Source organism: Myxocyprinus asiaticus, chromosome 33 (genome assembly GCF_019703515.2).
Source record: "Myxocyprinus asiaticus isolate MX2 ecotype Aquarium Trade chromosome 33, UBuf_Myxa_2, whole genome shotgun sequence".
In the NCBI taxonomy this organism is placed as follows: Eukaryota; Metazoa; Chordata; class Actinopteri; order Cypriniformes; family Catostomidae; genus Myxocyprinus; species Myxocyprinus asiaticus.
Window position 1 is genome coordinate 30075247 of NC_059376.1, and position 26303 is coordinate 30101549.

The 26303-nt window shown below is 40.1% G+C and overlaps 1 protein-coding gene across 1 annotated transcript in view; it reads left to right on the forward strand.

Annotated features, from left to right (window-relative positions):
• The window catches only part of LOC127424400 (A disintegrin and metalloproteinase with thrombospondin motifs 10-like), an 83372-nt gene that overhangs the window by 8999 nt on the left and 48070 nt on the right, over positions 1 to 26303 (forward strand). The window contains exons 3-11 of the mRNA XM_051669574.1: positions 5841 to 6199; positions 8911 to 9070; positions 9956 to 10158; positions 10865 to 10948; positions 13523 to 13668; positions 14938 to 14981; positions 15847 to 15952; positions 17491 to 17637; positions 18605 to 18746. Coding sequence (XP_051525534.1) covers positions 5841 to 6199; positions 8911 to 9070; positions 9956 to 10158; positions 10865 to 10948; positions 13523 to 13668; positions 14938 to 14981; positions 15847 to 15952; positions 17491 to 17637; positions 18605 to 18746 — 1391 coding nt within the window. The remainder of the gene's footprint in view (positions 1 to 5840; positions 6200 to 8910; positions 9071 to 9955; positions 10159 to 10864; positions 10949 to 13522; positions 13669 to 14937; positions 14982 to 15846; positions 15953 to 17490; positions 17638 to 18604; positions 18747 to 26303) is intronic.

Consider the following 26303-nt stretch of genomic DNA (forward strand, 5'->3'; position numbering starts at 1 on the left):
CTGCGACGGGAATCCCTCCTCCTTCCCGGGTTTCAGCACCAGTGTAAGGGGGTTCAGTGGAAAGGAGGAGGCGAGAACCAGCTTGACAACTTAAATAACAATTTATTAACCAACACACACAACTAAAAACACACAGTACAGCTGTCTGCAATTCTCTCTCTCTCGAACTGTCGTCCCCCGGCCGCCTTTATCCCTCGCGCGCCCCATCAGGCTGATTGGGGACCGGGTGTGTCTCATTCCAGCCCGGCCCTGCCCTCCTCGGCTCTACACATTGTTAAAGATAAATGTTACTTTGTACAACATTTACATTGCATTTCTTCAAAGGCGAGGGGAGGTTTACTCAGAATTGGTGTCCGGCGACGGAACACGAGGACAATTGCCCTTCAGACCGTACATGCAACGGTGATTTTTCGCATGCGCAGTAAGGGGATTTAAGTGTTTACAGACGTTTCAGTGTGGACGAGCAATTTTTGGAAAATGCTTGAAAATGGCAGTGAGGATGGAGAGCATTTCGAAAACAAAAAATGCAATTTTCAAATGTATCTGGATTAAGGTAGACGTAGCCTTACATTTATGCATTTGGCAAACACTTTTATCCAAATTGACTCACAGTGCATTCGAAGTATACAGTACATTGTATCAGTTTGATCTTGCAGTTGCTAGCGCTGTGCTCTACCACTTGAGCTACAGGCACACCCTAGCAACAACCAAGCAATGCCATAGCAACCATATAGCAACATGGTAAAAACTTTGGGGTGGGCTCTTGTACACAACTACCTAGCATCCACCCAGAACACCCTAGCAACCGCCAAGCAGTGCCTAGCAACCACATAGCAACATGTTAAAAACCACTCAGAACACCTTAGCAACCGCATTGCAAATGCCCTGGCAACCCCCCCAGATTCTGGCACAAATTTTCCAAGGACAAGCATCACTGTAGTCATTTTGTTGGTACATCATATACTATTTGGGTTCCTAGAAAAGTGACATTCAATTTCAGTGCCTTATTCAACATCATTAGCAAATTCTTATTGTTGCCCTTAAAGTTAACTGAAAAACTTTAAATTTTATGTTGCACATTGGTCTCAGCAATAATAGATCATCAAAGCTTTATAGGATGTAATTGTTTGTTAGTCTAGACTCTTGAATGTTATAACAGCCTTGACTTTCTCTAACTATCTAGACAACCAAGAACAGATGCACTGGTCTGCGACCTCACTTAGCCCTTGCAAGATCCATTCAGACTTAATGATCCAACCAGAGGTCTGACTGTCCAGGTTTTTTCCATAATCATTTATTTTTGAGCAATACACATGATCGAAAGCTCCTCAGAAGCTGGTGAGACTTATCCAAGCGTGCTAAGAGAAAATAACCATCAATCGCTTACTTCTCAGAACAAGGCACCAATTGTATGCTTAATTCTACACTTAGTAAGTAAAGTCTACTAAGTAAACACTAAGTCAACTACGTCAACACTACTTTTGTCTGTTTTCCAGGAACTGACCACTGTCTCTTTTCATACAATTAGAGACCCAGTTATCTCTCTGACAAGACTCTCAAGACACTTTTTAAACAGACATCAAAATGTACTTCCCTACAATGTAACCCCATTAAGCCAGTCTCACACTATACAGTATATGATTTAAAGAGATACAATCCTCATTCACTTTACATAATAAGAACATGGTTGAGCATGTCGATTTGACTTCATCATCTTGTCTAAGCAAGATGTGATCTTCGAGGGGAGATGTGATCTCAGAGCTCAATCCCAGTCCCGCGCTCGAGTCCCTCTGCTATGGACAGCTCGCCAAATATGTTTACCTGAATACACTCTAGGTCTACATGTACCAGCAAACTCGTGAACTAATAGTTGTTGTATAAAGCTAGGATTGATCAAAATATTTTAACATGGAAAAATGACACACCTCACCTTTAAATAACCTAATAATGTGCTGTACCCTCCTGTAACCAGCGTTACAACATTGTAGTCATGTATGGTTTTAAAATTAGGGAACCGACTGTATTGCCACATGCAGGGACCAGTCACCACAAACATATATTTTCATCTCTTAGTCCAAATAAAAATGTGGCAGACAGCGCTACACAAACAGGATATGGATGGGTTTTGCTTCAGCGCTATGGAGTCACTGACAGGGCCTCTGTTCAAGAAGGACTGACTTCTCAGCCTGGCATGAGGGAGAGTTTTCTCCTCCACAAGTCTGGGCTCACTCACTGACTTGATGCAGCTGTTCCACATCTGGGAAAGGTGGAGAGTCTCTCTCTCTCTCCCTCTCTCTCTGCTTCATGGTTTCCACAGGAACACTACAGTAAAAAAAGGGGGAAAGGGGTTCAGTTCAGTTTCCTGCCTCACCCCAGCACCCTCTGCCTAATTAAAAGTTGTTCTCCCTAACCTTCTATAATAAACTTTCAAAACCTGGACATTTTAATCAAAAGTGAAGTCTGTTTTCTTTTAATGGGGCTTCATCTGTGGAGAGGGAGTTTATGAGGAAGTAATGCAGGTGTCCTCCACCTCTCTGGTTCTTTGTTAAGATTAAAGAGAGATCAAAGGCTCTGTAGCATTGGTGCTCCCTGTAGGTGTGTGAGCAGGGAGTACCCTTCCATCAATTGTGGGCCTTATGTTTACTTTAGATAGCGCCTGATGATGGTGGTCAGATGGCTGGGTGTGTTACTGTGCCCTTAGGGGGTGTTGTACAATTCCACTTTCATACTTTGACATAACACCCAGCTGTGCCCCTGGCTCCTGTTACTGTGTTGTCTGGGATTGAGTTTTAGAGAGAGACTATTGTGGAATACATTTAGGCCTCCATTTACTAATTTAGTGGACACTTTAATCCACACTGACTTAAAGTACACTTGTACTATTGGGATAGTCCCTCAACTAGGGGCTAAATGCTTTGCTTAAAGGGATAGTTCACTCCAAAATGAAAATGCTGTCACCATTTCTTTCTTTAGAGGAACACAAAGGGAGATGTTAGGCAGAATGAAAGCCTCAGGCTGTGTCTCATTTGGAAGGCTGCATGCTAGGTAGGACGCGTCCTTTGAAGGCTGCAGTATACCGAGCATCCTCCTTTAAACTAGTCTCGTTTAAACGAGACGGCCTCCGTAGGACGAACAGAAACGTAACATATCATGGTTGCTATGACAGCATGCCACTCTTTAACAAGCATGAGGGCTTTGAGTGACAAGGGAACAAAGTCCCTTTGGAAGGGAATGTATGATGTACATTTTAGGAGAGTTATAATGATGTAAAGAGAAAAGAAAATAGATTTTACAGGTGTACTTTTAGTCTAATACTTTATTTTAATTATATATTAATATAATTATACATGTTATATACTCTGCACCCATCTACTGAGGTACTTCAACTTGGGAATTAACATTACTTGCGTTTGAACATCATATTTACGGGCAAATTTGCGTTATCTTTTTAGACATTTCCGTTGAAGCAAAGAATTGTGGGTTGTGAGTGCCCACGAAGGATACACCTCATGCATCCTCTGAATTCCAGTGAAAGAAGGTCGCATTCGAAGGCTGCATTTGAAGTGTCCTACTTGCTTTTCTGAAACGATACAGCCTCGATGATGTATGCGGTTGACAAATGCAACCTCTGGAGGACGCAGCCTTCCAAACGAGACACAGCCTCAGTCACCGTTCTCTATCACTGTATGGAAAAAAAGGTGCAATAATATTGAATGGTGATCTTTTTGCTAACATGTTCTTTTGGGTTTCCAAAAGGAAAGACTTTCCTCATGAAAGTCTTAATGAAGTGGACTGTATTTTATAATGTTGCTTGTGTTATTATCTGTAACGTGTGCTGGTGGCTGCTGGCAATGATGATGACAAAGACGATGATGATAAGAACCCAAGTGCAGTTTATTTACAAAAGTGAAACCAATAACCCTAACTACAAATGTGAAACATAAAACAAACTTGACTAAACTTAAAACTTGACATAAACAGAACATGGCATGGCATGGCTTGGCTTGGCTAGAACAAAACACATACATTCACATTCAATACTTGACAAAGACACAGTGGAAAACATGAGGCTTAAATACAAGACATGGGAGAACATAAACCAATGAACAGACAGAACTCTAACAAGATAATTAAACAATAAACCAATGAAAACATGACACATGAACATGGAGGGAAAACATGAAATCACATGACAAGGGAACGGGAACTAAACTTTTCAAAATAAAAGACATGAATCAACAAAATACACATGACATTATCCTCTTGCCATTGTACACACTGTCACATGTAATACAAGTGACATGCTACTCTAATGTATTTCTACAGCTTTGTAAAGCAGAATTCCTACCGTGAATTGTTTATTATGGTCCTGCAAGTCAGGAGAGTTTATGGAAAGTAGTAAGACAAACTGAAAGAAGTCACAAATGTCTTGTCTTCATTGCTCTGGACCCAAACAAAAGAGACATTTCTGTCACCCTGTTCACTATTTGTTTGAACTGGCCAGGTTGAGTAGACAACACAATGGGTTGATCCTTGTTTCACATTAGGGATACTGATCCTGGCGTATGTCTTGACACAGAGTATCTTAATGTATGAAAGAGTCTTTGGTGATCTCCGCCCCTTGGGTGCTGTCTTCTTTCCCATGCTGAATTTGGACAATTAATCTCCAGGTCCACTGACGGGGACAGGAAGTATACAATTTCATTATTTCCATAGCAACAGGCAGCCTTTGGCCTTTGGGCTGCTAGCTAGCTTTTCTCCTCTGTGGTCTCCTCAATGGTTTCACTGTGAACTCTTTTGTTCCCCAATTGACACAGTCAGAGTACAAAACTGCAACTGAATAAAATCCTTGTTAGTAACCAGCTCTTTGCAAGGGAAATCTGCCTCAAATTATGTTTATCAATGAAGTTCACAGTTTTGTTGAGTATTTGTCCTTCAAGGTAAAATGTGTAATTCAGTTCTGCACCACAAGGGGCAACAAAAGGACAAAAAAAATATGAACAAAAATAATGTTTGTTTCCGAACAAGTTTTCACAAACAAATGACAAGCTTCACCTTTAACTACTTATTGTTATGGATCAGAGGGACATAGTTACGAAGTAGGCTACAACTACTGTTACTGTACTTTATTTTTTTACTTTTAATTAATTTTGCGTCTGCAAACCCCAAAAAAATAAGCTGGAAATAGTGCTCAGTGTTAGTGATAGTGATCAAATAATTTGTTCTCAGTGTTCTTAGCACATTGCTATGCAGTTGCTAGGGTGTTGGGAGGTTGCTATTTGGTTGCATACTGGCCCAAATCAAAAGAGTCCACCACCAAGTCTCTACTGCATATTTTGGTAACTATGGCTCCCTACTGTGGATGTTGTGGACTTTTTTTGTTGTTGTTATTGAATTGTAGCATAATTACTTGTTTTCATTGATATATTGTTGTATTGTGCTCCAGGGTTGACAACTCTGTCATATATCAGTTTCTTTGATAAATGTGCTTAAGTCTTTTCTGGCAGAGTTGCCGTAAACTTGCCGCAAATTTGTGACTCATCATTTTCACATGCAAATGAGCTTTGCGGCAAGGTCTTTATTGTTGCCAAAGGTTTGTTATAGGTTCACCACTATCGGTGAAGAGCTGCAAACTTCTGGCAAATATTTGCGCCGAATAGCAAGCTTATTTGCATGTGAAAATGACAGATTTTTCTTTTCAGGGGAGCCACATCAACTTTTATTCAAGTCGATTTCTGTATGTTTACTTGTACATATGTATGATGAAAAATCTTTCTCTGTTTTAACTCAACACAACTTCCGTACACCAATCTCAGGGACGATTTTTTATGTTTCCACAGCTGACTTTCTCTCAAGCTTGGGCCAGTATGAGATCGCCATCCCAGTGCGTGTGGGGCCGCATGGGGAAACACTGTCAAAAGAGGCGACCCCTCGTGGGCATGGCCGACAGCGGCGTAGCACAGAAACACAGCACGTTCCAGACCCACAGCTGTACTATCAGCTCTCCACTTCAAGTTCTGACCTCCTCCTCAACCTCACCCTGCTGGGAGGACTGCTTTCGAGACAGTTTCGTGTGGAATACTGGAAGAGGGGTCGTCTGGCCTGGAGTCACCCATACTTAGCCAACTGCCACTATGTGGGTCACCTACAGCACCAGCCTCACTCTAGTTCTGTGGCTCTTAGCAACTGTAATGGCTTGGTGAGCTACTTTGTTCTTTTTTAAATAGTTCACCAAAAGTGAAAATTCTGTCATCATTTACTCAACCTTATGTTATTCCAAACCCATATGACTTCTTTCTTCTCCGGAAAACAAAAGGAGATGTTTAGCAGAATGTACTGGTCAATCTTGTCCATGCAGTTACAATGAATGGGAACTGGAGCTTCTAATCTTCAATAAGGACACAAAATCCCCATAAAAGTATTATAAAAGTGGTCCAAACACTCATGTCACGCTATATTCCAAGTCTTCTTCAGGCATGCGGTTTGTGTGAGTTTTTATTCACTGTTAATCTTGACATCCTCCTTTGCATGTTCATTTGAATTCATTGAGAAGTAGTGATGTCTGATTCATGAATGAATAATTCTTTTGAGTGGGCTATTTTTAATAAATTGGTTGGTCTAGACCACAAAAATAGTCTTAATAATATGTTCATGAATTGGACTGATGTCTTATTCTTATGTTCAACTCACTCACTACGTTTACATGGACACCAGAAAACGGCTTATTGCGAGAAAGCAAATTATTGCGAGAAAACATTGTTCCAGTTTACATTCACTGTATAAGCGGCGTACTCTTTACCCCCGTATAAATGTGGCAAGTCAGTAAGCAGCTTTCTCCACAGCAACATAATTTTCCCATGACGCTTGTATAAAAAACAAAAATGGGATATGAGGAAGACTTTGCTATTTTATTCTCCGTTGTTTTGCTTTATTTCCAGATATTCCAGAGTTGTTGCTGTGTTTGTTTCCTTGACATTCTATCGCGACCTGCAGCAGAATTGCACTGCAGTAGTGGGGTTTCCCTCTTACATAAAATCTGGGATTCTCCCAATGTACAAGCACATATACCTGAACGTGAGGGACAGTCGATATTTTACATTGGTGTGTGTTTAAATGGGTATAGTGCTTTTCCCACTGTACTTCCTGAAATTTTTAATTCTTTCCACTGTGTTGACTTCTTGTTGGGCTCCATCCTTTGACGTTTGTTATCCGGTCTGTTCCATGCACGCGCATTCTTCAAACACCCATCAGAACGCCACCTGTGCGGTTACATGGCCGCATTAGGCCGCATTCTCCAAGAGAAACCTAGGTGTGTTAAACTGCTTTCTCTTAAACCCTTAAATGGCGTAAGGAAATCAGCGTTCTTGTTTACATGATGTTTCAGAACACTGCTTTCTGCTAAAACCCTGGAATAAACCGTTTTCTTAAGTGCATGTAAACGTGGTCACTGATTCAATGATTTGGTTGCAGAGGCTAACAGCCCACTGGAGAGGAAGATTATCAGTGAGTAATGATTTAAATTCCTCACACAAAGCTATCATATGACTTCCAAAGACTTGAAATATAACACACAAGTCATACGTACCTGTCACTTTCATTGTATGGTAAAAGAGTGACCAGGATATTCTTAACCAGTCACGTTTTGTGTTCTATGGAAGGAAGAACACCATACAGGTTTGGAAGTAAAGGATGACAGAATTCTCATTTTTGGGTGAATACCTTTAATGAAGGCACTTGTACCAAGCAGTACTGATATAGAGCCATAACCTTAAATTACTTTATCGCTTAGCGAGATATTTCCACCACATGGCTAGAAGATCCACAGATGATATCCATAAAGATATTGCTGAAGTCATGATGAATGATACAATGTAATCTTCTTCTTTCCACACTTGAGTGAGCTGTTATGGCACCCATGCAGACCTGAAATGGCCAGCTGTTGCTGAATCCTGTCTCTCCCAGCTGGTGTGAAGCTCAGATCCAAAAACAGGTGTTTTGAACCTAATGGTGGATTTAGTTTCAAGCAACATGCTGTGGCATTCTTATTACTTGCCTGGGCTGGTAATGCACCTGCGTAAACAGATTACAGTGTCAAGGCTAATGCTTATTTATCCGGATCTATCAAATGTTGTGTTTAGTCCCTCTAATTAATAACTTTGGACTACTGATGTCCGATTCAGCCAGTTCTTTAGGTGATTTGGTTGAATTATCTCCAAAAAGAAGCCAAAATTTGAAACAAAGAAAATGTATGAAAATAATGGACTGTAAGTGAGAACTTTGGGAGTGAAAATCAAGACAGTAACTACATTTTCATGGTTGGGGGAACAAATGGATTACTTTTAGAATTGGTCATTGTTGCCAATATATTTTATCAAGGTACTTACAGTATGCAAGGTCTTTGATTCATGACCAGTTTGGCAGCCTGGTAGATAATTCTTTTTCAGCTTGTGATTATTTGGGTTTGCACTAACACGAGTGAATACAATGAAGGATTAAGCTTGCTCACAAAGGCGAGAAGAGGCTCCTAGGTTAATTACTTGTGGTCATAGTAGCATGTCTTAATTCACCAGTGTGTCCACAAGAGCATCACTAAGTACATTAGAGGATTATGTGCACTTTGAAAGTGTGCCTTAGAAAGATGAAGAGAGAAAACAGCTATGAGGTCCCATTTCATCCAGGATTATTACCCTTTGGTGTCTGACTCAGTGCAAGCTCATTATTGTAGAGTCAAGACTCTAATGAAAGGATGATATGAATATCTTGTCAGGGATTGTAATTTGTCCATCATGTAAAATCAGATATTCCAGGGAGGTCGCAGGCATAAGGAGCCAACAACCGTTTTGTTCTTTCTCATTCAAACAAAAACGCTTCAAAGGGAGGCGCTAATCAATGGTTTCATGGCTTTTCCAGCAAGGGGTCATTGTAGCTGGTGGTGAGGAGTACCTTATCGAACCCCTGGTTTCTGCCAAAAATTTCACTAATGAGGATGGCAAAGAAGGGCGTCCCCATGTGGTGTATAAACGGTCGTCTCTGAGATACCAGAATTTGGACCAGTCCTGTGGAGTCATCGGTAAGTACGAAAAAGTTCATGAAATGTAGCAAGTGTCCTTAAACTTTGGATGTACGGTTATTGATAGAATTGAATTTGGTTAGATCTGAACTAATAGTACAGTTACCTAGGTATGCTTTTGCATTTCATTATTGAAGGTTTCCAGGTTTGTCCCTGCATTAATTAGGACACAGCCTGGTTTATAGGTCATCTGCCTTATTGAAAACTAAGGGGCAAATTCACTAAACAGTTGTGCCACTTTTGCGCACATAATTTCAGTGCACAAAGATGCCTCTTATTTTAAGCATTGTCATTTTTTCAGCGCAAACACGCCTCATTTTATGTAAATAATGCTAATTATAGATTGTGCCTTGTTCACAAAGCTCTGCGCAATTTGCATGCCACAAGTGTCGTTGTGCTTTTACCGTCCGCAGAAAGCAGGCGCTAAACAGAATATCAGTCAAAAGAGTTTCATTTAAAGTTTCATGTGCATTTTCTTTTGATCATGGCAGCAGATATTCATTAAATGATGGATAAAAGCAATACAAATTATATTTGGCATACTGTATATCCAGCACAGAATTTCTGGCACAGAATTTGTTCCGTTATCTAATTTGTATAATTACTGTAGTGTAAAGGGCGCTAAAACAACGCCAGACAACTATCTAAATAAATGTCGCTATAAACAGGTCAACTCATTCTTATAGTGAATAACCCCCCTCCCCAAGACATTCACAATTTGAAATTCCACTTGAGATGCCTAATCCGTAACATTATGGACCAACAGAAGGCTTTCAACACGAAGTAGAAGTAACATTTATATCACATCACAACATTTTGACAACTCATCTTAAAACTGTGTTGGTATAACATTTTGTTCATTGTCTAATTTCCTTCTTTTCATAGATGAGAAGCTTATTAAGAGTTATGGGTGGTGGCAGAGAACAATAAAGCCTTCACCCAATCAGATGGGGCGGGGCCAGTTACCACTTAAGCGTTCTGTCAGCCGAGAGCGCTACGTCGAAACCCTGGTGGTCGCCGACAAGATGATGGTTAGCTATCACGGCCGCCGTGATATTGAGCAGTACATTTTGGCCGTTATGAATATTGTAAGTTTCAAATCTCCTTTTTTTCCCTCCTGAAAAATCCCCACTTCTTAAACCAGCTTAAACCAAGCTGGTCTAACTGGTCTCTGAACCTGGCCAAGATGGTGTTTATCCTGAACAGCTGACAAGTCACCAAAACCCCTCTAAAACCATCAAACAGACCAGCCTGACCAGGCTAGGCAACAAGTTTGAATCAGCAAACCAGCTTAGGCTGGTTTAAGATATGTTTTGCACCTGGGTTGTATAGCATGTTTTACCTGACAAACTGACAACTAAAACATCAGTTTAGTTGCTCAATATCCTGGGATGTTCTTAAGTTTACAATCTGGAATGATGTCCTGAAGATTCAGAATTTTCAGAGACTTGTTGACCTCTCCAGGTCATTTGTATTGGCTGCAGGAATAATGAGTAGATAAAAACCCACTGTCTAAGCAGCTGTCTTCTGTCACCCTAAGAATCCACAAGGTTTTTTGCAATTTATGATCCCCATACGCAATTTGTGGCATTGTGACAAATAGTTTTACACCTGTGGAATGTGTTTAAAGAAGGGCTTACCTCACCTCTCTGCCCCAACGTAGCATTTAGCACTGGTTTTATAGTAGACTGTAAAATGTCCATCTTTACAGTATATGGCAAGATAAGAATGCTCTTAAAAAGGACAATTATCTAGTTTTTAAGACTGGTTTTTTCTTGTTTCCCTGGAGGTCAGGTTTCCAAACTGTTCCAGGATTCTAGCCTGGGGAACGCAGTGAACATCGTTGTGACCAGGCTTATTTTACTCATGGAAGACCAGGTATATTTTATGTTACACATTTGCACACACACATGCACACCTAAGCTTAGGCCTATTTCACACCGCACATGGAAGGGGCACTTATTTATTTTGTCACCTATATTAAATGGATAGTTCACCCAAAAATAAAAAGAAGTTAAAGGAATAGTTCACTCAAAAATGCAAATTCTCTCATTATTTACTCATCCTCATGCCATCCCATGACTTTCTTTTTTCTGTAGAACACAAGCGAAGATTTTTAGAAGAAAATCTCAGCTCATTTGGTCCATTCAATTCAAGTGAATGGTGGCCAGAACTTTGAAGATACAAAAGCACATAAAGGCAGCAGAAAATAATCCATATGACTCCAGTGGTTAAAGCCATGTCTTCTGAAGCATTTTGATAGGTGTGGGTGAGAAATAGATAAATATTTACTATAAATATACTTTCATACAGCCCTCCTATACAGCCTAGTTTTTCTTCTTCTGTTTTTTGCCGATTCGCATTCTTTGTGCATATCGCCACCTACTGGGGAGGGAGGAGAAAGAAAACAAAAAGGGAGGGATAAAGAAAAGGAAAATAATTAATAAATCATATTTGCACAACAGCCCAGTAGGTGGTAATAACATGAGGATGAGTAAATTATGACAGAATTTTCTTTTTTTTTCATTAACTACCCCTTTACCTGGTAAATGCATTTTTACTGCAGAGAATGCAAGAGTTTTGCCACTAAGCCTATTTTTGCTGTGCATCGTGCTCTGAAATGCAGCAAAAACGCTGCCTGTGTGAAAGCACAACTCGCGCCTGCTGTTGCAGTTATGCTGCTGCTTTGCCTACGTGCTGCTTGCACATACGGTGTGAAACAGGCCTTAGTCTGGTTTACTTCATCTGTCAAAGAATTCCTTGTTTGTTAATTTACAGGCTAAAGTGTCCTTCCTAGCCAGAGTTGAGACAGTCCGCACAAGTCTTGACTGTTTGCTGTCCAGCTCTACTGGGTGTGTCCAGAAAGCCTTCCATGACTGCTCTTATTGTTGATTGTGACCTCTTATATTGCCACACTGATGAATGTACAGAGCCCAGAAAAAAAGAGCGTTAAAATCCAGGGAGTCAAATCTAAGGGCAGGCAGGCAATTCACACTGTACCACCACTGTTCTCGCTGCCTGCTCCTACACGCAATCAGTCTGGCTCTGTCATACATTCAAGCTGCCCTCTCTGTCCTGAGTGGGACGTGACACCGCATGGGCGACTTGGCCTGCCCCGCATGGTCTCTGAGTGGAACACCCACCGACAGAGTCAAGACCTCAAACAGACTCCTACAGATGACAGAGAGGGCAGGGAAAGGATATGAGTGTTTTTTGCGGTGTATTTAATGAAGCATTAATGATCCAAAATCACAGACAGCTCAAAATAAATGGCCCTGTAATTTGTTCCGCATAATGTCATTTGACAAATGATGGGAGAGCAGTCATTAGGAGCCGTATTAGCTATATTGAGATAACCGCTGTGTGGTGCAATGAGGTTGCGTTGAAACCATATGAGGTTTGTTTCCAGATGAGAACACCCCGCCACCCCCTACGGGAGAGTAAACCTGGAAAGTTAGGGCTCTGAGGACAATTATAGGTTATGCCAATGTGTGCATTCCTGGGTTATGAATGTAATGGTGCTGTGGGCAGCTTGGGTGCCATTGCCTGGCAGAGTAGCAGTGGTAGAGGGCAATACAGCAGTGTGTTATTGGTTCAATGTGCCTACATTACCAGAGGAGCTCTGGCCTACTGTAAACTCAACACGCAATTAGGCAGAGACATGACTCAAAAATATGGTTTGTCGATATGTATATTTAAAGCTATTTTGAGCTTATGAATGCATAAGATTACTTGAAGTTACTTGGCATTGTATTCAGTGTGAATAATTTTGGAAACATTTTGCAAATAGTTAATACTTTCATGTACACTCGCCCATCTACCATTGGTCAGCCAAACAGATAATCTCTTCCCAAACTCGGGACATTGGTTGAGTCAATGTTGCTGTGTTGGGTTGGTCAGAATGCTCAAACAAACAGAGCAATGTTTAAATTGCACCACAGAGCCACTTTGTTTACACTTTTACGGAAAATAACTTACAAATAGCTTGCGTATATTTGTCTCAGAATATTAAGCAGGGATAGGAGAAAGTATTTAACTTTTACACACTTCAGCTTCAATTACATACTTCAGGTGTAAGGAGACAGAGAATCTAATCTCTTGCACATATTACATGAATTGAGGCTTTCAGTGTCAGTCTATGAGTTTTTTTTTTGTTTGTTTTTTTTTGTCTATTTTATTGTGCGGCGTATGAAAATCAAAAATCTCATTGGTTAGAAAAGTAATAGCACACCTCTTCTCAACAAGTCGCAGGATTTGAGGTATTCATGTCTGTAGCATAAACAGAGTCAAACGAAATACACACCAAAGTTTAAGACTTAGGGTTAGAGGTTTGTTCAAATCCCTAACCCTACATATGAGCAACATTAGTAGTGATACTTACCTTGGCAAGCATAACTAATGAATCTGGATGTGCTGGATATGATCCAAGTTTCTGCATCTTTTTCTTACAAGCCCACACTAGAAGTTAACCATCATGCGGGAAAGTCTTTAGACAGTTTCTGCAAGTGGCAAAAATCCATCCTTCACCGGAACGGCCACGGCAACGCCATCCCTGACAATGGAATCGCTCACCATGATACAGCAGTGCTTATCACCAGGTCAGATTGCAGATAATTTAGCTCTGTTTGTGTGGGTATATTACTTTTTAAAAGAGTTCTGTGGCAGTATTATGTACATTGACGGTATCAGATGTAACACCATGGTGCTTTAATATTTACAATGGTACTGAATGATTATAAGTACCATGGGATGTTCATGTATCATGGTACTCCAAGGTTCTTCAAAGAATACCTTGGCACTAACATGTCAATGAACTACCATTACTATAGACCAAAAAATATGACATTGCCTTGATACACATCCATAAAACCATGGTAGTACCTTTGTACCTTTTGGTAGTGTAGGGTTCTGTTTGTCTGTGTACTGTACCCTGCAGCACTGTAGACAATTTGTTATGCATGTTCTGTGGTTCTCATATGCCGGCTCTTTTAGTTGGTCTTAACTAAGCATCATTGGAATGGAAATGCTTTTGAGGACTGTTTGATTACACACACACACACACACACACACACACATATGTTGGTGCAGCTATCATTATGAGGACTCTCCATAGACATAATGACTTTTATACTGTACGAACCATAGATTCTGTCCCCTAACCCTAACCCTACCCCTAAACCTAACCCTCACAAAAAACTTTCTGCATTTTTACATTTTCATTTAGTATGTTTTTTAAGCAATTTCAATTATGGAGACACTAGAAATGTCCTCATAAGCCACATTTATAGCATAATACTCTTGTAATTACCAGTTTGTAACCTAAAAAAATGTCCTCATAAACCACTTAAACCTGCCCCCACACACACACACACACACACACACACACTAACAGCTGTCTGAAATTTTATAGCACTCCACTGGTTTAGGAAATCACAATTTAAAATGGCTTCAAAGTACTTTAAGTGTAAGAGGGAAAGGGTAACATATTTGCCAAGACTAAAGTGGTGTTTGTAAGAACAGGCAATTTATGGTAAATAGTGCTATACCTTTAACGACACAATGAGCTGTGAAGTTAAATATCTGTGCCTCGGAATCTCATGTGAGATAATGTATGTAGGGTTTAAGAAAGAAAGAGAGAGTGAGAGTGAAAGAGAGAAAGAGATATTTGGGAACTATGTCTTTACCTTATAGGCTTTTATAATAGTATCTGTTTGATGGATGCATCAAGCATTTCCTCTCATTGTCTTCACTCTCTTATCAGGACAGTGTCCAGTCTGTGAACTGTCTCACAGCTCTCTAGTGTCTGAGTGTATGTCTTCTGTGGCAACCAAAGCAGTTTATTGACCCCAACACATCTGTATTTACAGATATGATATCTGCATCTACAAGAACAAACCCTGTGGAACACTTGGTAAGAACACTTGGCATCCACCCATCCATCTATGTGACGCATCCATCCATCCATCCATCATCTACCTAACACATCCATCCATGGATCTATAAATCATCCATCTACATAATCCATTCATCTATCTACATAATCCATCCATCCATCCATCTACAAAATGCAACCATGCATCCATCCATAATCCATCCATCATTTACCTAATGCATCCATCCATCCATCCATCTACATAACGCAACTGTGCATCCATCCATCATCCATCCATCATCTACCTAACACATCCATCCATGGATCTATAAATCATCCATCTACATAATCCATTCATCTATCTACATAATCCATCCATCCATCCATCTACAAAATGCAACCATGCATCCATCCATAATCCATCCATCATTTACCTAATGCATCCATCCATCCATCCATCCATCTACATAACGCAACTGTGCATCCATCCATCATCCATCCATCATCTATCTAACGCATCCATCCATCCATTTATCCATCCATTAATCCATCTACATAACACACCATCCATCCATCCATCCATCTTAAATTGCCATATCTATCTATCTGCAGATATACAAATATATTTGTTTATTTATGCCTGAATTTCCATTTCTTCTCTTTCCATAACATAGCTAATAGAAAGTTAATTGGTATTGTATAGTTTCACCTGTTTTGTCATTGATTTCTGAGTAGTGACTAACTCATTAATTAACTAATTGGCAGTTCTGTAGTGAGACTTGTATAGTTTTTGGAAGTGATAAAACAAAGCTCTATGTGTCTTTAGAACAGTAGCATATATGTGTTTGTGTGTGTTTCCATGTCACTGTGTTGCTATGTGTGAGTTCCTCTGTGTCCATGTTAGGACTGGCACCTGTTGGTGGTATGTGTGAGCCAGAGAGAAGTTGCAGCATCAATGAAGACATTGGTCTTGCCACTGCTTTCACCATTGCACATGAGATAGGACACACGTGAGTATCTTCTGTCATTTCATTAATTTCCTCTTCTCTCTTTCCACCTCCTTCTATATTATGTTTCTCTGCTTCCACCTGCCTTTCACCCTGGCAGTTAATGATTCATGCAATTTGCTTTGGGTCGAGATTATAAACATTTCAATAAAGTTAAATAAGAATATCTCCTTTTGTGTTCCTAAAAAGAAGGATGATTTTCAGGTGAACTGTCCCTTTAAAATGACGTGTCAACATTGTATCAGTGCACTGAAATTCCAATACCTGTGTATGTCATCAGAGTGCACCCTTTCAACTCTTGACACCACATTTGCCCTCTGCCATGAGAAGCCCACCAGCACGAACTTGGGTTAAGTTTAAGGGTGAATGCTGAGATGGCAAGCATACACCATTTAAATACCCTTCATGTCAAATGCTCATCTACAACTGCACTAATATTTTCTCTCAGTCTTGTGATATTTATATCTTATTAGTGGAGTGAGTGACGACAGACTTAGATGGCTCCAGGCAGCTGTACCTTGGGGCCTTGGTGCTAGGCTTTTCTTTTGTGGTGACTTGCACTCCAAGATGCTGAAGTATTGTTTTACTTGGTGGCCCGGCATTCCACTCACTTTGCGCAGCTTAATCATACATATGAATTTATGGGCACTCTGATATTGCTCCACTGCTGGCCCATATCATTCCTCAAACGTTCTTAATACTTCCATGATAGGCAATTCGTTTGCCTTTTATTTTTTTGGTTTGTTAGTGGAAAAGTGTAGTTTGCTATCATTGTAACAATCTCAGCTCTGTCTGTACTGGGTCACCCAGTATTCTGTTGCTTTGGCTACAGTCACAGGCCTCCGAGCTGTTTTCATAGGTGGTGAAGTCATTAGTGGTCAGCCCCTAATACTTCGTCTAGGTACCTTTGAACTGGCAACCATCTGACGCTGTACGCTGGGGCTGTCTAGACAAGAGGGCATATGTTTACCTGTGTGTAGGATTACATAAGTTTGTGTAAGCTACTGAGGTGTTTGTGTGTGTGTGTGTGTGTGTGTGTGTGTGTCTTTGCACATACTTTAACCATGACGGAGATGGGAATTCACTAAAAATGAATTAGCTTGGTATGCATGCACTGCCGGTGTTGTTTGAGCACCCAATTCAGTAAAAGAATTATGCAAATCAGGTAACAGCACAAACATGCCAACGGAACTCTGCTTAACACAATTTGCACTACACAATTCTATAATTTTGCCAGGCAAATAATGCTTAGATTTGTAAATAAGCTGCAATCTATAAAATGCTCATTTACATATAAAGGAGGTGTGTTCGCTCAGAAAAGAATGACTGGTTAAACTGTATTGCTGGTGGTTAATGAAAAAGATGAAGGTTTTTGCACCGAGATACCATGTGCAAAAGTGTCATAACTGTTTAGTGAATTCACCCCTGAGTCTTAATCTGTAAGTGGGATTCCATTCTTTAGTGGTGCACAACTGAGCAATCTGGTCTACAATTCCATTAAATAATTTCTCTCTCTCTGTGTGTCTCTCTCTCTCTCTCAGGTTTGGGATGAATCATGACGGTGTTGGCAATGCATGTGGGGTGCGCAGTCAGGAGACCGCTAAACTCATGGCTGCCCACATTACTATGAAGACTAACCCCTTCGTCTGGTCAGCCTGCAGCCGTGATTACATCACCAACTTCCTGGAGTGCGTCTGCTGTCCGGCTCTTACATCTAAATTTCCACTTAAGCGTACAGTTAAAGCTGCATTCATTTTGATATATTGACCATAACCCTACTGAATTTCAGTGTCATAAATTGCATTTGATTGTAAAAATCAATGATGTGCATCTGTCTCCTCAAACTTTTACTTTCATGATGTATAAAATGAAAGTCATCCTCCTTGTTCTTGGCTATTTGTTATATTAAACAATTCTTATCATCCAAAAGTGACATTCTGCCTAGTGACACCTGCACTGTTTAATTTTTGCACCACTTACAGCACCAAACGGAATTGCAATCTGTTCATTTCAGCAGGCTGATATAGCAATAATGGCTCAGCCAATGGTGTGAATTTATGCAGTGGGTCTATGTGTTTTTTAAACTATGGTAGACAGGGAGAGTGTTTGGGGAACCTGTTTGGAAATAATCAGGACATTTGCAGTTCTGACTGGTGTTGATAGAGTCGCAGAAGTTACACATTGTACCTTTAAATGTCCCACTCAAGGGCACAACAGTAAAAAAGCAGGTTGTGGTGTCAGAAACCTTTTGAAAGTTCATGGGTCATTTGGGACTGAACCTTCACCCTTCAACCTGTATTAGTAGCCTAAATCCTTAACCATTAGTGGCCGTTCACACCAAACGTGTTTTTGCATCAGTTCGCTTGGTTTTTAATAGTTATTCTATGCAAACATGCTCTAGGCTAGACTGTTCTTTGACCATTGCGCTGCGTCTAGTGTTTTCACAGCATCTTCAGCATGAACAGCATGTTTTTAAGAAGCTGTGTCAAGTACAGAGCTTCAAAAGTGCGTCTTGAGACACCTGCCTTCTGCTCCATTCTTTGTGCTGCGTCTAGTTTTTTAAAAACGTAACAACGCTTTTGGTCTGAATGGCCCCTTAGACTTGCATCACTCCTGATACACCCCTGTTCTGTTTTGTTTTTGATTGTTTACCAGCTCTGGCATGGGTTCCTGCCTGAACAATGTTCCCCCCAAGCAAGAGTTTGTTTACCCCACCACAGCCCCTGGCCAAGCCTATGACGCAGACGAACAGTGCCGCTTCCAGTATGGAGTGAAGTCTCGTCAGTGTAAATACGGGGTACTTGCTTCACTCTGTAAAACAATTGTTTGTTAAACGGATTGTTTACCCAAGAATGAAGATTTTGTCATCATCATCATTATGTTGTTTCAAACCTATATGATTTTCTTCTGTATAAAACAAAAGGAGATATTTGGCAGAATGTTTGCCTCAGTCACCATTCACTTTTGTTGTATGGAAAAAAGATGCAGTGAAAGTGAATGGTTGCTGAGGCTAACATTCTGCCTAACATCACTTTATTTGTTCCACAGAAGAAACAATTCTATACAGGGTCGGAACTACAGGAGTGTGAGTGAATGATGACAGAAATTTCATTTTTGGGTGAACAAGAACAGCACCAAACCAGCAATAACAAGCATTAACCAGCATGGAAATTCATACTGGTCTAAGCTGGTCTTGGCACCAGGGAAAGTAAAATACAAATGGTCCATAGGATTTGTGTGCTTTACCTCTGGTCTTCTGAAGCCATACGCTAGTTTTGTTCAGGGTCATTAATCAGTGAAATTCATTCATTTGATTTTAAGGTGAACTAACCATATAAAGTTTTTAACATCTAACCAATTACTTTTCATGTCAGTAAAATTACAAAATTGACAAGATATTTAGGTCTTTAGATGAGTATTTCATATTGACTCTTTTAAAAACCACAGAATTCAAGGGTGTACTTTCTATAACTATCCTACAGCAGGACATCTCAAGTGGTGTCTTTGTAAAGAGGAATTGTGGGCTAAGGTCCTATCCAGGTTTCTTTTATATCCTCATAGTAAATAATTTAGCACACTCTCTCCATCCCTCTGTCTCTAAATCTGCTCACCAGTTTCTACGTTTCACCGTCCGTAACATTCCAACTTTTTGCTCCCCCCAGACTTCAGAACGCTAGGACTCTGCCACTTTTGTCCAAAAACCATGAGATAATTCTCTCCCTGGTATAATTGATCTTTTTTTTTTTTTTTTTTTCTGGAATGCCCAATTCCCAATGTGCTTTTTTAAGTCCTCGTGGTCACGTGTGATTTGCCTCAGTCTGGGTGGCGGAGGACGAATTCCAGTTGCCTCCGTGTCTGAGACCATCAATCTGCGCATCTTATTATGTGGCTTGTTGAGTGTGTTACCACAGAGACATAGCGCGTGTGGAGGCTTCACGGCATCCACCGCGGCTTCTGCGCTCAACTCACCATGCGCCCCACCGAGAACGAACCACATTATAGTGACCACGAGGAGGTTACCCCATGTGACTCTACCCTCCCTAGCAACCAGGCCAATTTGGTTGCTTATGAGACCTGGCTGGAGTCACTCAGCACGCCCTGGGATTCGAACTAGCGAGCTAGCGAACTCCAGGGGTGGTAGCCAGCATATTTTACCACTGAGCTATCCAGGCCCCCAGTATAATTGATCTTTACAACTCTACAGATACACAGCTGTCCGTCTGTAAAGAGTGTGCAATATCAGCTCTTACTGAGTTGAGCTTTTGGTATTGTCTGCTTTATGAAATGCCATTAAAGGAAGCTGATCATCTGGAGGAGGATAATACACTTTTGCTTCGCTCTCACTGTAACTATGTAGTCTAATAAAGCAGGAAGTTATAGGGTAAGGCTGAAGTGCCATGTCTTTAAATTAGATTCACAGACAAAAGACTGAGAACAATATCTGAAGTATATGTCTGTACAAGTTCACCATAGCACTTTAAACTTTAAAACTTAGACACAACTCAGTACATTTCATGTATACTATCAAAAAAGTACCATGATACTACCATGGTCTTTGGACACGATGCCATGGCAATACTACAGGGTTCTTTTGGACATGTTCTTTGGAGTACTCTATAAATAGCATGGTACGTACAGTAAATAGTAAATTATTCATTACCATGGTATTGTCATCTGATGCCATGGTTTTTTGTAAGGGGTTTTTCACACTGAATGTGAACCTTAAAACGACTGGCCAATCCATTTTCTGTTATGCTGAAATATTCACAGCAGACATCACTCTGATCTTAAAGTCAACATAAATCAAAATTGACCCTATTTACTTCATTAATTAACATTCCTGGGAGTTGCGTGGTGCCATGCGAGGGTCAGACGTGTGAACGATGAGCTCTGCGCACTTTGCTAGTTTTTAATTCTTTTTATGTTATAAACCGGTGAGATTCGATGCACCCTGCTACATAACTGTTGAGAAGACAACATGTCAAAGATTTCAAAATCCTCGGGCTCTGGAGATATTAAAAGACACTTGCGTGCTCAAGCTGATACCTCAGACAGGCCCGCAGACCAAGGACGAGGTTTGGATGGTGTGGTGGGCAAAATTCAGTGGCAACTGTCGAGCATGTCTATAATGCTGACAAAAGTCATAGTGGACCTGGAGTAACTTGCTGTAATACGTCGATCGATTACGACGATGGAGGTGAAATTCTCTGAGTTGGTTACAATAATCGGGGACGTCGAGAGATGGATCGATTATCTGGAGTCATTGGAGAGGGAATTAGCTGCTAATCAGCTAGTGACCAAGATAGACTTGGAACGCGTTTGGGAAAAACTGGAGGATTTGGAGAATCGTAATCGGCGTAACAATGTCCGAATTGTTGGAATTCCTAAGTATGAAGAAGAATGAGATATGGTGAAATTCCTAGATGAGCTCTTCCTGAGTCTGCTCGACATAACAGGCCATAAGCTGGATATCGAGCAAGCTCTCAGGTTCCCGGCTCACAGATCGGCCCCAATCAATTGTGGCCAAATTTCTGAGATCATCCGATAAAGTTCTTGTGTTACGTGAGGCGAGGTGTAAAGGAAAGCTCTATTGGAAGAACCACAGCATTTTCTTCTTCCCAGACTTTGCAAATTCGACAAGAGAGAAACGTAATTGTTTCAAGGAATGCAAGAAACTCTTACATCAATGGAAGATCGCTTTTGCACTGATGTTTCTGGCCAAATTGAGAATAGACACTAAGGATGGCCGCAAAATTTTTACATGCCCACAGCAAACATTGTCTTTCATAGAGACAATGGGGTGAGTAAGCCATTTGGCATTTCTTATGTGGCCCCCAAGTGAGCTTGTCTCGCTAAACATACACTTGACTGTCTGAGGAAGCTGGGCGCCATTTTGTTTCTTTTTGTGCTGGTTCCGCCTAGCGGCTGGAGTTTGTTTTGTGTAGTAACACACATTCAAGAATCTCTTGCATCGACGGAGGATCGCTTTTGCACTGATGTTTCTGGCCAAATTGAGAATAGATACTAAGGATGGCCGCAAAATATTTACATGCCCACAACAAGTGATGTCTTTCATAAAATCAATGGACTGAGGATGTTATGGTGTGTGTCTCTCATTGCCTCCAAGTGAACTAGGCTCGCTGAACATTCACTTGACCGTCCGAGGAAACTGGGCTCTTTTGTGGAGTTTGTTTTGTGGAATAACACTCCTTCAAGACAGTTGTGGATGAAGCTGCTCGTTCTTTGTGCTTGTGCCTCCTATTGGCTGAAGTTTGTTTTGTGGAGTATTTTTTGCAGGACATTGGAAGGATTAAGTCATCTGCTGCACTCATGAACAGCCGGCTCACTGAACATTCGTTTGACTGTCCGAGGAAACTGAAGGTTTTTTTTTTTTTTTTTTGCTGGTTCCGCTAGTGGCTGGAGTTTGTTTTGTGGAGGAACACACCTTCGGGACAGTTTTGTGAATGATTCTACACATTCTTTTAGTTTATTCCACTTATTGGCTGGAGTTTGCTTTATAGATTGTTTTCTGTTATGTAATTTTGTCACAAAATTTGTATAGAAACACCGGACTTGAGCAATCCGATGGCAAAGTTGTCGCGGAGACTCTCATAGGCGTACATGGACTGTTTGAGTTTAGAAGGATGGACGCCGGTTGGTGCTGTCGTGCGCGGGGTAAATGCGCACGTTTTTCTTTTTTCTGTTTGTTTGGTTCGGGGGGAAGTTCGGGGTTTGATTGTTGAACTAATGTTGGAATGTGGTCTTTATAATCTTATTTTTGACACACAGTCTATTTTTTCTAATATGTCAAAATGTCAAATGTTAATATAAGTGGATTGTCTCTCTCCACGTGGAATGTGAATGGGTTGGGGCACCCCATAAAAAGAAGGAAGGTTATTTCTTTTCTTAAATGTAAGAAATATGATATTGTGTTTCTTCAAGAAACGCATCTTTCCCCGCAGGAAGCTGAAAAATTGGGAAGATGTGGGGTAGACATGTTTTCTTTAGTGCTGGCTCAAGTAAGAGCAGGGGAGTCATTACATTGATAAGTAAACATCTACAATTCAAATGTCTCAAACAGAGTAAAGATAAATTAGGGTGTCATTATAGTTTTGTCATAAATTCAGGGGCAAAGGTTGGTTTTGGCTAAAGTTTACGCACCTAACGCTGATGATCAGGGCTTTTTTATAGATCTTGAAGGGATGTTGCAAACCGTTGGCACCCCTTATGATATAATATTAGGAGGAGACTTTAATCTATTGATGGATTCAGTCCTTGATCATAGTGAAGCAAAAGTGTGTAAGCCCACTTGAAGCTTCACAGGATGTGTAAAAATCTGGGTCTTTTATATTTGAAGACTTTTAAACCCAACTGGTCCTCAGTATCCTCAGTGGGCGTGGCTTAGGAGGTACTTAAGGCAATTCTTAGGGGACGGATCATACAGTATGCCTCATTCATCAAAAAATCCAAAGCACGAGAACTCGTGGAGTTGGAAGAGAATATTAAAAGTACTGAGGTAGAGCTGAAGCGCCGAATGTCGTCTGATGGCCTCAGAGAATTGACCCGATTGAAATACAGGTATAATGCTATTTTGTCACGTAAGGTGAAGTTTTGGCTATTCGGGCGACAAAGCAGGGAAGCTTTTGGCTAGATATATAAAACAGAGAGAGTCTTTTTCTACCATTCCCTCAGTGAAATCTGCTGGTGGTGAAATATTTACCTCGGCCATTGATATTAATAATGCTTTTAAACAATTCTATCTTGATCTCTGTAGTTCCACATCTTCTTCTACTGATGAGGATATTAGAAATTTGTGGAACCATTAGAACTCCCTAAACTGATAACCTTGAAGGAGCTTGGCGGGGTAATTAGGGCATTGCCTACAGGCAAGGATGGCTTTGCCGCTGAGTTTTTTAGATCTTATGCTACAGAATTGGCTCCACTTTTGCTAGAATTTTATACAGAATCATTAAAGAATGGAAAGCTTCCGCCAACCATGACACAAGCTCGGATCAGTCTGATTCTTAAAAAGGACAAAGATCCAAGCAAGTGTAAGAGTTACCATCCAATTTCCCTGATCCAGCTAGACATTAAAATATTGTCAAAATTTTTGGCTAACCGATTATGTAAAGATATGACATCTCTTATACATATAGATCAGGTGGGGTTCATTCGGGGCCGCAGCTCTTCTTACAACATTAGGCATCTCATCAATATTTTGTGGTCAGTGGTGAATGAGCAGACTCTGGTCACTGTCATCTCACTTGACACTGAAAAGGCATTTGATATGGTAGAATGGGATTATCTTTTCAAGATTTTGGAAATATACAGGTTTGGGAATACTTTTATTGGATGGATTAAGTTAATTTATAGACACCCGGTAGCGGTGGTACAAACAAATTGATAAATTTCAGATTATTTTACTCTGGATAGGGGCACCCGGCAGGGTTGCCCTCTTTCCCCATTATTGTTCTGTCTAGCACTGGAACCATTAGCAGCCATGATAAGAAGGGAAGATGATTTTCCAGGGGTGGTGGCGGGAGGTGTGGCGCATAAGTTTTTGCTTTACGCAGATAATATTTTAGTATTCGTCTCCGACCCCACTAGATCTATGTCTTGCCTCTACAGAATTATTAATTCCTTTTCTAAATTCTCAGGATACAGAGTTAATTGGTCTAAATCCGAAGCTTTGGCTCTGACAGCGTACTGCCCAGTAATGGCTTTCCAGCCGGACGCCTTCCAGTGGCCCAAACAGGCTATAAAGTATTTGGGCATTTTATTCCCAGCAAATGTGTCTGTTGCTCCTTGAAACAACCACACCGTCTTTTTCCAGAGCAGCCTGTATTTCTCCTGAGGTTACCTGTGGGTTTTTCTTTGTATCCTGAACAATTCTTTTGGCAGTTGTGGCTGAAATCTTTCTTGGTCTACCTGACCTTGGCTTGTTATCAAGAGATCCCCGAATTTTCCACTTCTTAATAAGTGATTGAACAGTACTGACTGGCATTTTCAAGGCTTTGGATATATATTTTTATATCCTTTTCCATCTTTATAAAGTTCCATTACCCTGTTACGTAGGTCTTTTGACAGTTCTTTTCTGCTCTCCATGGCTCAGTATCAAGCCTGCTCAGTGCATCCACGTGAGAGCTAACAAACTTATTGACTATTTATACACAGACACTAATTGCAATTTAAAAAGCCACAGGTGTGGGAAATTATCCTTTAATTGCTATTTAAATTGCCAAGGTGTGTGTCACCTTGTGTGTCTGTTACAAGGCCAAACATTCAAGGGTGTGTAAAATTTTGATCAGGGCCATTTGGGTGATTTCTGTTACCATTATGATTTAAAAAGGAGCCAAACAACTATGTGATAATAAATGGCTTCATATGATCACTATCCTTAAATAAAAGACAGTTTTTTTGCATGATCAGTCATATTTTCAAAATCAATGCCAAAATTTCACAATTTCTGCCAGGGTATGCAAGCTTTTGAGCACAACTGTATATTTTTGTTTGTGTGTTTGTTTGCTTTTTTTTCTGTATGTGTGACCATGGGGATGTTTGTTTGGGGGGTGGGGATTGGGAGGGGGAGGGGTGGTTGTGGGGTTTAAATGTTGTTTATATATATATATATATATATATATATATATATATATATATATATATATATATATATACACTACCATTCAAAAGTTTAGGGTCACTTACTCATTCTTTATAAAAAAAATTCTCACATTTTAGAATAATAGTAAAGTCATCAAAACTATTAAATAATAGAAATGGAAATATTGGAATTATGTTGTGACTAAAAAAATGCAAAATAAATCAATACTATTTTATATTTTATATTGTAATTAAATAAATTAATATGTTGGCATTATGTTTTTGTTTACAAAACTAATTTCAAACATTTAAGCATACGCCTTCAGATCAGAAGGTTTTTAAGATCATGAGATCATTAAGATCAAGTGACCCCAAACTTTTGAACAGTAGTATATATATATATATATATATATATATATATATATATATATATATATATATGTTTTTGCTTTTCTTTATTATTGTAAGATTTAATAAAAAATTGTAATTACAAACATTCCTGGTCTTATGAACTATTTTTGGTGCATGTATTCCAACTAAAAATTCATCATAATGTAATCATTTACTTTGCCTTTGAAACAATTTTCCTTTTCAACTGATGTCACCAAGGCCTTTTATTTTTCAACCCCTCCCCTCTAACCACTTGCCATGTAGTGACGCGACTAAAACTTTTCATGATCTAATCATTATCAATTCCCATTGATAAAATCAAGTCCTGCCCTACATTTGAATATCCCGTTGCACTTGGAAATAT